Here is a 13630-nt window from a genome sequence, read left to right on the forward strand (position 1 = left end):
TTATTTCCTTCCTTATAAGAACTTCTTTTGCTGCATGCCATAGATTTTTTATGGTTGTGTTTTTATATCATATGTTTCAAGGTATCTTCTGATTTCCTCTTTGATTGCATCATCGACCCATTGGTTTTTGTAGCATGTTTTTTAGTCTCCATGTAATCATTTTTTTCTCATTTCTCTTTTTGTGGTTGATTTCTAGTTTCACGCCTTTGTGGTCAGAAAAGATGCTTGAAATAATTTCTATCCTCTTAAATTTGTTCAGGCTTGTTTTTTGTCCTAGTATGTGGTTCATCCTAGAGATTATTCCATGTGCACTTAAAAATAATGTGTATTCTGGTTTTTTTGGATGTAATGTCCTGAAAATATCAATTAAGTCTAACTGTTCTATTGTATCATTTAGGATCTCTGTTGCCTTACTGATTTTTATATCTGGAAGATCTGTCCATTGGTGTGAGTGAGGTGTTAAAGTCTCTTACTATTGTATTCCTGTCAGTTTCTCCCTTTATGTCTGTTACCATTTGCTTTTTGTATTTAGGTGCTCCTATATTGCATATGTTAACAAGTGTTATGTTAACGAGTGTAATAGCCTCTTTTTGTATTGACCCTTTTATCATTATAGAGTGTCCTTTTTTATCTTTATTACATGAGTTTTAGAGTCTGTTTTGTCTGATAGGAGTATTGCTAGACCCACTTTCTTGTCATTTCTGTTTGCATGAAGTATCTTTTTCCATCTCATCACTTTCAATCTATGTGTGTCCTTCACCCTAAAGTGGGTTCCTTGTAGGCAGCATATTGTAAGCTCCTGTTTTTTAATTCAATCTTCCACTCTATGTCTTTTTTTTTTTCTTCTTTTTTTTTTTTTTAATTATTTTTATTTATTTATTTTTGCCTGTGTTGGGTCTTCGTTTCTGTGCGAGGGCTTTCTCTAGTTGCGGTGAGCGGGGGCCACTCTTCATCGCGGTGCGCAAGCCTCTCACTGTCGCGGCCTTTCTTGTTGCGGAGCACAGGCTCCAGACGCACAGGCTCAGTAGTTGTGGCTCACGGGCCCAGTTGCTCCGTGGCATGTGGGATCTTCTCAGACCAGGGCTCGAACCCGTGTCCCCTGCATTAGCAGGCAGATTCTCAACCACTGCGCCACCAGGGAAGCCCCACTCTATGTCTTTTTATTAGAGAATTTAGTCCATTGACATTTTAGGTAATTACTGATAGATATGTATTTATTGCCATTTTAAATCTTGTTTTCCAGTTGATTTTGTATTTCTTCTTTGTTCCTTTTTGTTTTTCATTTTGTAGTTTGATGGTTTTCTTTTTTTTTAATTAATTAATTTATTTATTCTTTTATTTTTGGCTGCGTTGGGTCTTCGTTTCTGTGCGAGGGCTTTCTCTAGTTGCAGCAAGCGGGGCCCACTCTTCATCGCGGTGTGCCGGGCCTCTCACTATCGCGGCCTCTCTTGTTGCCGAGCACAGGCTCCAGACGCACAGGCTCAGTAGTTGTGGCTCACGGGCCCAGTTGCTCCGCGGCATGTGGGATCCTCCCAGACCAGGGTTTGAACCCGTGTCCTCTGCATTGGCAGGCGGATTCTCAACCACTGCACCACCAGGGAAGCCCCGATGGTTTTCTTTTGTTTTATGCTTTTGTTCTGTTCTTTTTGGTTTTTGTGAATCTGTTGTATATTTTTCATACTCTCCTCCCCCACATTTTATGATTTTGATGTCCTCTTTTACATCTTCATGCTTATTGTTTTGATGTTCATTGTAGTTATCATCGCTTTCACAAAAATTTATTTTTTTAATCTGTATACTGGCTTAAGTGATTTACTTTCCAATTGAGATATTTCTCTTTCCTCTAGATTCTTGCTTCTTTTCTATTTAGAGAAGACCTTTCAATACTCCTATTAGGATAGGTTTAATATTGCTGTATTCTTTTAGTTTTTGCTTGTCTGAGAAATTCTTTATCTCTCCTTCTATTCTAAGTGATAATCTTGCTGGGTAGAGTATCCTGGGTTGCAGCTTCTTCCCTTTCAAGACTTTGAATATATCTTGCCACTCCCTTCTGGTCTTCATTGTTTCTGTAGAGAAATCAGCTGATAGCCTTATGGGGTTTCCCGTGTAATTAACGCTTTGTTTTTTCTCTTGCTGCCTTTAGAATCCTCTTTATATCTTTTAACTTTTGCCATTTTAATTATAATATGTCTTGGTGTAGGTCTGTTTGGGTTCATCTTGTTTGGGACCGTCTGTGCTTCCTGTACCTGGGTATCTGCTTCCTTCTTTATATTTGGGAAGTTATCAGCCATAATTTCTTCAAATAAATTTTTGATCCCCTTTTCTCTTTGTTTTCCTTCTGGGATCCCTATTATGCATAGATCTGGATACTTTATATTATCCCATAGGTCTCGTTTATTGCTTTCCTTTTTTTTTTTTTCATTTGTGTTTCTGTTTGCTGTTCTGATTGGGTGATTCCATTATTCTATCTTCCAGATCACTTATTAGTTCTTTTGCATTATCCAGTTTGCTATTGACTGCCTGGAGCTCAGCTTTTGTTTTGGCAAATGAGTTTTCTAATTTAATTGCCTCCTTTTTATAGTTTTTAGTTCCTTTTTACAGTAATCTGCATTTCTATTGGTAGACTTGCTTAATTACTTCAGTATTTTCATTACCTCCTTTTTGGACTCGGGATCTGCTAGACTGCAGATGTCTGTTTCGTTGTTCTTTCAGGGGAATTCTCTTGGTCTTTTAATTGGGAGTGTTTCCTCTGCTTCATTTTACTTCTATTTCTCTGACTCTGAATTAAGGAGAAATAGTTATCTGCTGTGGTCTTGAAGGGCTGTTTTTTGTGTTTCCCTGTGTAGCCTTCATGAGTGTAATATTTTTGTGCAAGGGCTGTTTTTATTATGGATGTCTGCCACATTTTTCTTTAGTGTGTGTTAGCCGTTATCCCCTTAATAGGGGGTATGATTGTTACCGTGATGACCAGAGCCTGCACTGGATGTTGAGCGTGGCCTCCTCTTTGCTCTTTGGTTGTCACAGCTCTGTCAGGGGCAGGGTCTGCTCCCCAGTTGTTGGAGTAGATGCCACCAGCTCTGTTTCTGGACTGGTGTGAGGTAGGTGGGGCTTGAATGCCCCTGCTGGGAGAGGAGGCCCTGATTATTCCTCTGCAGAAGCTGTCTACTGGGAAGTCGCTCTCTGGTTTTGCCTGTTACCTGTCGTGTTGGCTTACCAAAGTATACTGTCTTTGGCACTGCCCTCAGTCCCACCTCAACCATGGGAATTCAGGCAGTAAGCTTGGGTATCCCTCAGGTGCTGTGCTCACAAAGCCACTAGCATAGATCTTTTGACATGGAACCACTGAGGTCAAGCACTGGTACGCCTTGGTCGCGCACCTGGACTGGGTCGAGCACCTGGACCCACCGTAGGAGCTACTGAGTCAGCCCAGACCCCGGCCCCACCTCTGTGTGAGAGCGCCAGCAGAACCTGCTATCGCCAGACCTGCCCCAGCCACAGGAGCGCCAATAATCTACTCCGATGTCCTGCAGGCACTGGGTTTATAAAGCTGTCTCAGGTGCACAAATCCGCAGATATCACAGCTGCTGGAACACTCAGATTTCAACCCTGCTTCTGAAGCTGTGCGGCCACTGGCCATAGGCTGGGGTTTCAGCCCTGCCTCCATGTGTGGGCGGCTCACCCAAGCTTGCTCGCTCCCAAAACATAGAAGCAGAGCCTCACCCTCTGTGAGCACACTGAGAATGAGGCTGCTGTTCCAGGCCCCGCCCCTCTCTTCGAGCTTGCAGGTTAACAATGGGGCGTCAGTGACAGATCTGGGTTCCTTCTTGCGCATGCCCCCCGTTTGCAGCTGTGGACCACACTCCAGCCCCTTTAGGCTGTCTCCATGCAGCCAATCCCAGTCTTCTCCTCAGGTCTGTCCTCTGAAGCCCAAGTTTTGGCACTCAGCCCCTGTGTGTACCAGCAGATGTGGGTCCTAGGCTGGGGATTGCAGTGAGATGAACAGGGCCTTCTGTGCAGGTCTCTCTATGTTCTTCTTGTTGCACACAGGCTGCAGCGCTCTCCTCCAAACTTCTGAAGCTCCCTTTCTCTCCCCGCTGATCTTCCCTGCTGGTAAAGCGGCTTCCCAGGGTGAGGGAACCTTTCCTCTTTCACAGCACCCTCCCAGGAGCACAGATCCCGTCCCGATTCCTGTTTTCTTTCTTACGCCCTACCCTGTTAGGTGGTGATCTTTCTTGCATTTTGGTTTTATGAGATCTTCTGCTGGCATTCAGCAGGTTTACTGTGAGAATTATTCCACATGTAGATGTATTTGTGGTATATTTGTGGGAGGAGGTGAGCTCCACGTCCTTCTATTCCACCACCTCCTCTGGTCCTTGATTTGTTTGTTTTTTCTGTGGGCCAAGAATATGTTGTTGTAAATAAAGGATTGTTCCACAAAAAGGTTCATAGAAGGAAATACAGAGCTAGTGCGTACAACAGAGTGCTGACGAGGAAAGAGATGCAGACAGCTTTTTGTAAAGCCAAAAAACTGCTCATTATAAGGAAGAATTTTTTCTCATAGTTCTAGATATCCATATATAAAATGGATTTCTGCAGTATAGTGATTGCCTATTATAGAGATTACTCCTGCGTTTATCACAATGTCCGACTGCATGGCTTATGTAGTCCTTTCTAAATTTATAACCATGATTCTGAAATGTAAATGGTTAATGGAAAAATTTCCTTAAAATAAAATCTATTGAATTACTAGCCACAGGATGGCTAATAATTCTAGAACTGAAATATAAACAGTTAATGAAGATATTTCATAAAGTAAAATTAACCACAAGATGGCAGCAAACATTTAACTATATCCTGATTTATACTGTGTTAAACCACAAAATTCTTCCCAGTTGTGAAAGTTTGTTACTAAGAAATGTTTGTAAATTCAGATATTAGGCAACTTCAGTTGAGCTCTTTCCTACATTTCAAATATTATGCATAGTATATTTTTTAAAAGCCCTGAGTCAGTGTCTTATCATTTGAGAACTTTTGCCATGTTGAAGAGAAAATATTTCTATACTCACACACACACACACTGTAAAAAATATAAAAATCTGATTCTTTGAATCAGTTTTTGTCCTTCTGTTATATACTTTTTGAGGCCTTAAATAAATTTCAGAGTAGAAATTATGTCAAACACATCAGAAATCTTGAGTAGCTTCATTTATATATGCTCCCTATGTGTGCATATAAGTTCTTAAAGGTTTGATTTTAGGAACAGTTGTGTATTTTTATTTTTTATTTTTATTTTTTTATTTTTTTAGGATATCTTTTTTTTTTTAATTTTTTATTATTATTATTATTTATTTATTTTATTTATTTATGGCTGTGTTGGGTCTTCATTTCTGTGCGAGGGCTTTCTCTAGTTGTGGCAAGCGGGGACCACTCTTCATCGCCGTGTGCGGGTCACTCACTATCGCGGCCTCTCGTTGCGGAGCACAGGCTCCAGACACACAGGCTCAGCAATTGTGGCTCACGGGCCCAGTTGCTCCGTGGCATGTGGGATCTTCCCAGACCAGGGCTCGAACCCGTGTCCCCTGCATTGGCAGGCAGATTCTCAACCACTGCGCCACCAGGGAAGCCCTGTATTTTTATTTTTATTTGTTTATTTTAAAATAAAAATATTAATTTTCAACAGGAGAATCTTATTTACACTGCTGATCCAGAATCCTTTGAAGTAAATACGAAAGATATGGACAGTACGTTAAGTAGAGCATCAAGAGCAATAAAAAAGACTTCAAAAAAGGTGAGTCTTAGTGAAATTATTATTCAGCATATCTCCAAAATGTATTTTTCAGAGTATATTAAAATAGTATTGCCATAGACATCAGGTAGTGTATAAAAACAAAGCTGTTTTTGGTTCTAAGAAATGGCCTACAGAGATAATAGTTTAACTCAGTGAATTCTTTGGCACAGTAATTATAACAACTTGTTATCCTTCCCATTCTAGTTACTATGATACTTCTGATGGTGTTTTAGGTATAGATATGTGCACATTCATGTTAGAAATTGCCTCATATTTTTCAGCAAAGGGCACACGGTAGAGTCAGGAAACCTGGGATCTATTCCTTACCATAAGTGTGTTTCAGACTTCTAATGATGAAGATAGCTTTGCTACTTACCTTACAGTATTGAAGTTGTTGAGGACTATACAAGAATGTTGGTAATAGGGCTTTTTAAAAGTAGAACTAGAATTTTAATTTTACGGGTAAAATTTTGCAACTGTAGTCTACTTGCTAGGTTTATAAGTTTTTTGGTTGTTTTCCTTGCCTTTGAGGGGAGGCTTTATACTTTAATCATCATTGTATCTCTGCATTTAACATGTATGATGTATAGTAGATAAACACGTTAGCAGTGATGATTCAAATAAACTCCTACACTTTTTCAATTAAAGAAATTGAGGTTTAAGTGACTTTGGATCAAAGATCTCACAACTAAATTGTAGCAGAATCAGATAACACCCAGGTTTCTTCTCTCATGCCAGATTTTCCCTCCCACTTTCTCCTGCTGGACTAGTGCTCTATGAAACCAAGATGGAGTAATCTATAATGTACTACAGTTTCTCACTGCTTTGTCCAAAGAGATTCTAATTCTGCTATATACTTTTTATAGAAAAACTTTTGGTGTGAATTTGGCTTTGTTTACATATAATTGTTCTAATCAGTTAGATTTGTCTAGGTTTTTTAATTAATTGTAATTTAACTCTAGGTTACAAGAGCATTCTCTTTCTCCAAAACTCCAAAAAGAGCTCTACGAAGGGCTCTTATGACATCCCAAAGTTCAGTGGAGGGAAGAAGTCCTTCTAGCAATGATAAACATGTAATGAGTCGTCTGTCTAGCACATCATCATTAGCAGTAAGTGATTTTGATTTAATGGGCTAAATGACTCCAAATTTATGAAGTTGGTGTGGGATTTGTTAACTTTTTAAAGATGGAAATATTAATATCTCCATCAATTTTTTGGATATATCTAAGCATCTGACCTCTTTACTGGGTTAAGTAACTGAGAAAACCTCACTTAATGAATTAGAGACTTACTTAATGTGTAGTTTGATATGAAATTTTATTGGGATTGAGATGTAGATCTCTAAGAAAGAAACATGTTTCAATCTGGCCTATCACTTTACTGATGTAAATAGCGATGGTTCTATTTATAGATTGGCTCCAGTAATATAGCAGAGACTCAGTTTTATTTCTTTTATTATTTCCGTGATGAATATATAATCTCTGAAGCCGTGAATATCAAAGGATGATATGGGTTCTAAATTCATGTATATGTTTTTAAATGTTTCCTGAGCAATCCAAATTCCCAACAGTGTCAGAATTTTAGTCATTTAATTAATATTAAGGGCATTTCTAACATTTATTACTGTCACTAAATAGTGATGTATCTGTCCTTTGTAAAAATTATTAACCTTATCTACTAAGGTTAAGAAAAGCAAGTGACTGTCACTTCTTAGCTGTATGTCCTTCAGCTAGTTTCCTGTTCTCTCTTATCCCCATTTTTGCAGATGAGAGAAAAGAGGTTAATAGTACTTACCTATGGTGTTATTGTAGAGAGTAAATACACACACACACACTCACGTATAATGTGGTTATGTACTCAAAGGCAGTTTGAGTAGTGGTTAAGAATGTGAACTCTGGAACTCACATGTGCAAATCCCGCTTCTGCTGTTTGCTAGCTGTGTGACTTTTGTCAGCTTATTAGAGATCTTCCTGTTTCAATTTCACTGTCTGTAAAGTGAATCTAAAGTAGTAGTTGTAAGGATTAAATAAGTTAATATACACAAAGTGCACAAAGGGAGTGCTTTGGTGTTTTATAAATGGTTACCTTTAATTGTTAAAATTTATACAGAAAAGGCACATAATGCTTAATAACTTATTTTTTCATAAAGCTAGTTAAGTCGTTAGTTAATATACATCGAAGGTTACAGCTAAATATGAGTATGTTTATACAGACTTTTAATCAAGATTAACCTTCCAGTGAGAGAGAAGTTGTACTTAGTTGATGATATAAATTTTTGCAAAGAAATTTGATTAATGAAAAATATATTGAAATTGACAAAATTTAGCATTCATTTACTAAAATCGGATTGTAAGCTTTCTGAAGGCCAAAGTACTATCCCTTGTTTATTTCCTGCATTTATAGTAACTATTATAAACATTATTGCTTTTCAAATGAAGATAATTGGATTTTATAGAAGAATTTTGGAAAATTAATATATATTATTTATGGTTTTGTCAATTTTATGTAGACAACATAAATAAGAAGTACCTAAAAGATCTTTAAGACATTCATGTCCTCTTCTCAATTGCCTATTTCTGTTCTAACAGATTACCCATTCTGTTTCCACAAGCACTATAATTGGATTTACTAAGCATGGTTATGTTCAGCGCTCAAACTCTACTGGTGGGCGCTCTCAAAACTCCTGGTTTCGATCTATACGTCATTCTGCCTCACGAGCTAGTTTTTCAGAGATGCTAGAAGGAAATACTGAGTTTTCAAATTTCAAAAAAAAGTTCTATCCAAGTCACCTTTGACATTTGTGAAGAATTAGGAGATATGCCAACCAGTAATGGAAAGAAGCCTCGTGAAGTTTAATGTGAGCTTATTAGCTATTTGAAGTTTGCGTTTGTGAAAAAAGAAAGTATTTTTCTCCACTGAATTACTTATTAGGTGGGTGGGGACTTTTGAATTCACAACTTTATAACTGCTTTGAATTCACAACAACATAGGCTTAATAGAGTTTATTTGCTTATCGGCACATAAAGATATGTTTGCAAGATAATTTACTCATAAGTCCAGAAAAAATCAGTCCCATTAGAGATTTTCTTATTTATGAAAATGATTATTTAAAAAATAGTAGTAATTGTCCTGTGAAGTGGATTTATATTACCAATCTGATTCTTAATCTTAGATTTATGACATTTATGTAAAACTTATGCTTTTAATATGGCAAATCGTAAAGGTTTTACCTGAGGAAAATGTAAACTATCATACTATCTACTTAAATCATTGCTTTGCTATCACTTGAATGGTAATACTTTACCAACCTAGCTCTTTAAACACTTCATTTTATTTACTACCTAGTTGATGAGAACTTATAGCTAGCTACCTTGCTGGCTCTAAGTTTAGTTACAGTTAGCCATTAATATCTGCTAAAATAAAACAGTACCTTTATAATTTGTTTTGATTTACACCCCCTCTTGAGTGTTTGGTATTCATGTCTGTGTTTCTTTGTTATTAAAAATCTGATGATATTTAACTTTGACACTCTGAAACAATAAGTTTAGACAGCTTAGTATATTAATAATCTCTATTATCAGAAGCACTGCTGTTTTGCTCAATTTTTATATGGAGCAAAATCATACATACACACAGACACATACAGACATATAAATATGGGTTGCATACATAATATAAAAACTCAGAGTTTATGACTTTTAATTTAGAAAATTATTTCCCATGAAGTAATTTTACTCCTCTTAATTCTGCTTTATGATTAAGTTAAGAAGAAGCCACTAGGGTTTGTCTTTTTAACCTCAAAACTTATCTTCTAATTTATAATTTTTAAAAAACCTGAAACACTAAGCATATATCTGTTTCAACTGAGTTCATATGTAGTAGTCTATCCATTTGTTTCTTGTTTTCAGAATGCTAAAATAGTTTTAATTATGTGTTCTCCCCACCCTTCCCCCTAATTTTAAGTTTCTGTTTATTTAAAGAGTTTAGACTTTTCAGATGTCTTAATTGTTATGATAATTTGTAAAATGTAAAAATGACATGTATGATACTAAACTGTATATTACAATTTTTAAAAGAAAAAATTTTAAGTACAAAATATTTTGTCTTTACAGGGCATCCCATCTCCTTCCCTTGTCAGCCTTCCTTCCTTCTTTGAAAGGAGAAGTCATACTTTAAGTAGATCTACAACTCATTTGATATGAAGCTTAAAAAAATCTTAATTTGTAGAAACTTTTAAACAACCTCATATTCAAATAAGAAACTGACTTAAATGGTACTTGTCGTTAGCACTTGGTGAACGCTGGAAAGAAGGTAACACTAAACTATGCCATTTTATTTTCTTCTTGAAAGAGTAAGGTTAACCTCTTACATTTTTTGTTAATTCATGTAAAAAATTATATTGATTTTGATGTAATTTTTCTTTGTTGAATCCAATTGAAGACCAGTCATTTAAGTTATTCATGATATTAGTAACTTTGCCACGTGATACAGTAAATAAATTTTATTGGCTGACGCCAAATACTGCTGTGAATCTCTTTGTATAGTGTCCATGAATGAATTTTTGGAAATAAATATCTGTGTATCTCAATTTGTTCAGAAATTAAGTGATACCACAGTACTGACTAGATAAAAACCTGCATAGATCTCTGAATAGTGGGTTCTTGGTCCACATGTGCTATTTAAAGTAGTTATTTAACTGCTCCTTTTGCAGTTTATTTAAAAAATAAAGATACAGCATGTGGATTTTAAAAGATTTGCCCCTATTAACAAGAATAACAGTTAAAGGAGATGGTTTCAAAATACGCTTGCAAATTGAGATAAGGGCAGAAAGATTAGAAAATAATGTATATTTTGCACAAACGTGATACTGATGTATACTTGTAGCTGTTTAAGGGACAATATACTTATGGTGATTTTAGCCACTAGCAAATCTTGATTTAGTTTGATAGTGTGTGGAATTTTATTTTGAAGGATAAGACCATGGGGAAATTGTGGTAAAGATTGTTTATATTCTTTATGAAATAATTCTAAAGTTGGCTAACCTGCTGTAAAATACATAGATATGTGTATGGTCAAATTTTTATCATGGCCTCATAATTAAGTGTAAAACTGAAATACATTTATTTGCTTTTGTAAAATATTTTTCAAACCCTGATGTCATCTTTCACAGTATTTTTTTTTAAGTCAGTAATACAAATTAATCAAGTTCCTATGAATAAATGCATTTTTATTTCCTACCTGTTGAGGGAGTACTGCAAATGTTTAATTGTCATTTAACAATTTTCAGTTATCAGTTATAATAGTTTAACTGACTATATAGATTTATTTCTATGCCACATATGTACCACTTTTAAATAGTAAATGATCCTTTATTGCTATATTTTAAAAGCAGTTGTATTAGGAAGAACTTTGTAAATAAATACTTAAAACCCAAGTATATTTTATGTTTCATGTTTTAAACAGTTCTTTTAGACAAATTTTCATAGGCCAGTATGAATGCTTATATCAACCTTTGCTCTGTTATATATTTGCTTGCATATTTATTGCTTATTTCTCCCTCTATTAGTATTTGTAAGCATTATATATACTTGGCAATGTGTAAGTTAGGAGTCTTTAATCTGGAATCTACTTTGCAGAATGGAGGTAGTGAATCCTATATGATAGTTTATATAAGAGTTTGTGTTTATGTGCATGTATGCATTTTTTCTGGCAGAAAATACACAACTTTTATCATTGTATTGGGATGGAGGGAGCTATGGTTGCCTCCAAAGATGTGGGTTTTCCAGGGAGAGGAAGTGATGTGAGAAAAGGCATGAAGTTGGAAATGTATTGGATGTTCACTGGCAAAGTGTAGCAGGTAGTTAATTTTAACTTTAAAGGGAGCTTTAAAGTCAGTGTGGGAAGGTACTATTACCCAGGAGTGTGGATGCAGGAAGATGTGAGCAAATTGGAACTCATTACTGCAACAGAATACCACAATTCTCATAGACATATTTCTAGAAAAATGTAACTTATTAATACTGATATAGGAAGAAATAGAACACGTATAAATGTTCATATAAACACTGTAGAAATGGAATCCACATTTTAAATTATTCCTAGAAAAAAATCACCAGGCCCAAATGGCTTCACTGGATAATGCTATTCAATATTTAATGAAGAATTAATACCAATCTTACACAAATACTTAAAGAGAATAGAGGAAGGAAACTTCCCATTTCATTTTATGAGTTCCAGATAACTTTGGACATTTTAAGAAATGTTAATCCTATTTGTGAAAATACATTCAATATTTCAAAATGTTAACAAATGAAATATTGTAATATATAAGAAGAATAGTATATCATAACCAAGTTGGGTTTATGCCAGGCACACAAGGTTATTCTAATTTTAGATAATTTATCAGTATATTTTCCTAATAGGTTAAGGGAGAAAAATTATATTACCTCTGTAGTTGCAGGGAAAACATCCAATAAATTTGTCTCTTGTGATCAAACTTTTTGCAGATTAGGAGTAGAATGGAACATCCTTAAACTGATAAAAGATTATCTACCAAAAAAACTATAACAAACATCATACTTAATGATGAAACCTTGGCAACATATTCTTTTTTTTTTTTTTTTAATTTTTATTTATTTATTTATTATTTTTGGCTGTGTTGGGTCTTCATTTCTGTGCGAGGGCTTTCTCTAGTTGCGGCAAGTGGGGGCCACTCTTCATCACAGTGCGCGGGCCTGTCACTGTCGCGGCCTCTCTTGTTGCAGAGCACAGGCTCCAGACGCGCAGGCTCAGTAGCTGTGGCTCACGGGTCTAGTTGCTCCGTGGCATGTGGAATCTTCCCAGACCAGGGCTCGAACCCGTGTTCCCTGCATTGGCAGGCAGATTCTCAACCACTGTGCCACCAGAGAAGCCCGGCAACATATTCTTTGTGATCAGAAAGGAGAGGGGTGCCTACTGCACCTTTAATCAACATTTTAATATAGTCCCTCCCAGTGCAGTATTGTAAGAAAAAGAAATGGTATAAAAATTAGAAAGGAAAAACCAATACTGCTGTTATTCACAGATGATATGATTGTGTAGATAGGAAATCCTAAAGAATCTACAGATAAGTTACTAAGTTAAATTCTGATACAAAATCAGTATACAAATATCAATTATATTAACACTAGCCACAAACAGGTTGAAAATGCTTTTTCTTAAAAGATACCCGTTACAATAGCATAAAAACCACTGAAGTACTTAAGAATAAATCTAATAAAAGATGTACAAGATCTTACAGAGAAGACCATGGGACTTTATTTACGTTAATTAAAGACCTTAATAGAGATATTATACCATAGTCATGGATTGGTTACTTTACTTTTGAAAAATGTTTCCCCCAAATTGAATTATAGATTCAAACAAAGCCAGTCAAAATACAAAGCTTTATTAGAAACAAGGTTTATTATAAAGTCGTAGCAATCAAGACGTTGAGGTGTTGGAAGTTTTGGTGTACTGAACACAAATAGATTAATGAATTATAATTGAAAATACATAAACAGACAAAAGTAGCACTTTAAAACATTGGGGAAAAGGCAGTCTGTTCAATAAATGGTGCAGAGAAAAATGGGTATCTTTATTAAAAAAAGAAGAGAAGGAAATTAATTTCTTCACATACTATACAAAAATGAATTTTAAGGGAATTGTAGACCTAAATATGAAAGGTAAAACTATAAAGATTTTACTAGGTAATATAGGAGAGTATTTTTAATCTGTTGGGTTGGAAAAGATTACTTAAACATGTTACTTTGTTTAAGCTAATTATAGTGGGAAAGATTGATAAATCTACATTAAAATTAAGAA

At 35.6% G+C, this 13630-nt stretch overlaps 1 protein-coding gene across 7 annotated transcripts in view; it reads left to right on the top strand.

Moving 5' to 3' along the window:
• Window positions 1-11222, top strand: part of ECT2 (epithelial cell transforming 2) — a 64455-nt gene extending 53233 nt beyond the window's left edge. For 4 of the 7 annotated variants that reach the window (XM_007197495.2, XM_007197496.2, XM_028162687.2 and 1 more), the window contains 3 exons: window positions 5681-5788; window positions 6751-6897; window positions 9901-11222. In XM_007197495.2, coding sequence (XP_007197557.1) covers window positions 5681-5788; window positions 6751-6897; window positions 9901-9990 — 345 coding nt within the window. In that variant the 3' untranslated portion in view covers window positions 9991-11222. Of the gene's footprint in view, window positions 1-5680; window positions 5789-6750; window positions 6898-8376; window positions 8646-9900 lie in introns of all 7 variants that reach the window. The other 3 variants (XR_003621991.2, XR_003621992.2, XR_009008232.1) reach the window with 1 other exon arrangement.
• The last annotated feature ends 2408 nt before the right edge of the window (window positions 11223-13630 follow it).

Source organism: Balaenoptera acutorostrata, chromosome 4, assembly GCF_949987535.1.
Source record: "Balaenoptera acutorostrata chromosome 4, mBalAcu1.1, whole genome shotgun sequence".
Lineage (NCBI taxonomy): Eukaryota > Metazoa > Chordata > Mammalia > Artiodactyla > Balaenopteridae > Balaenoptera > Balaenoptera acutorostrata.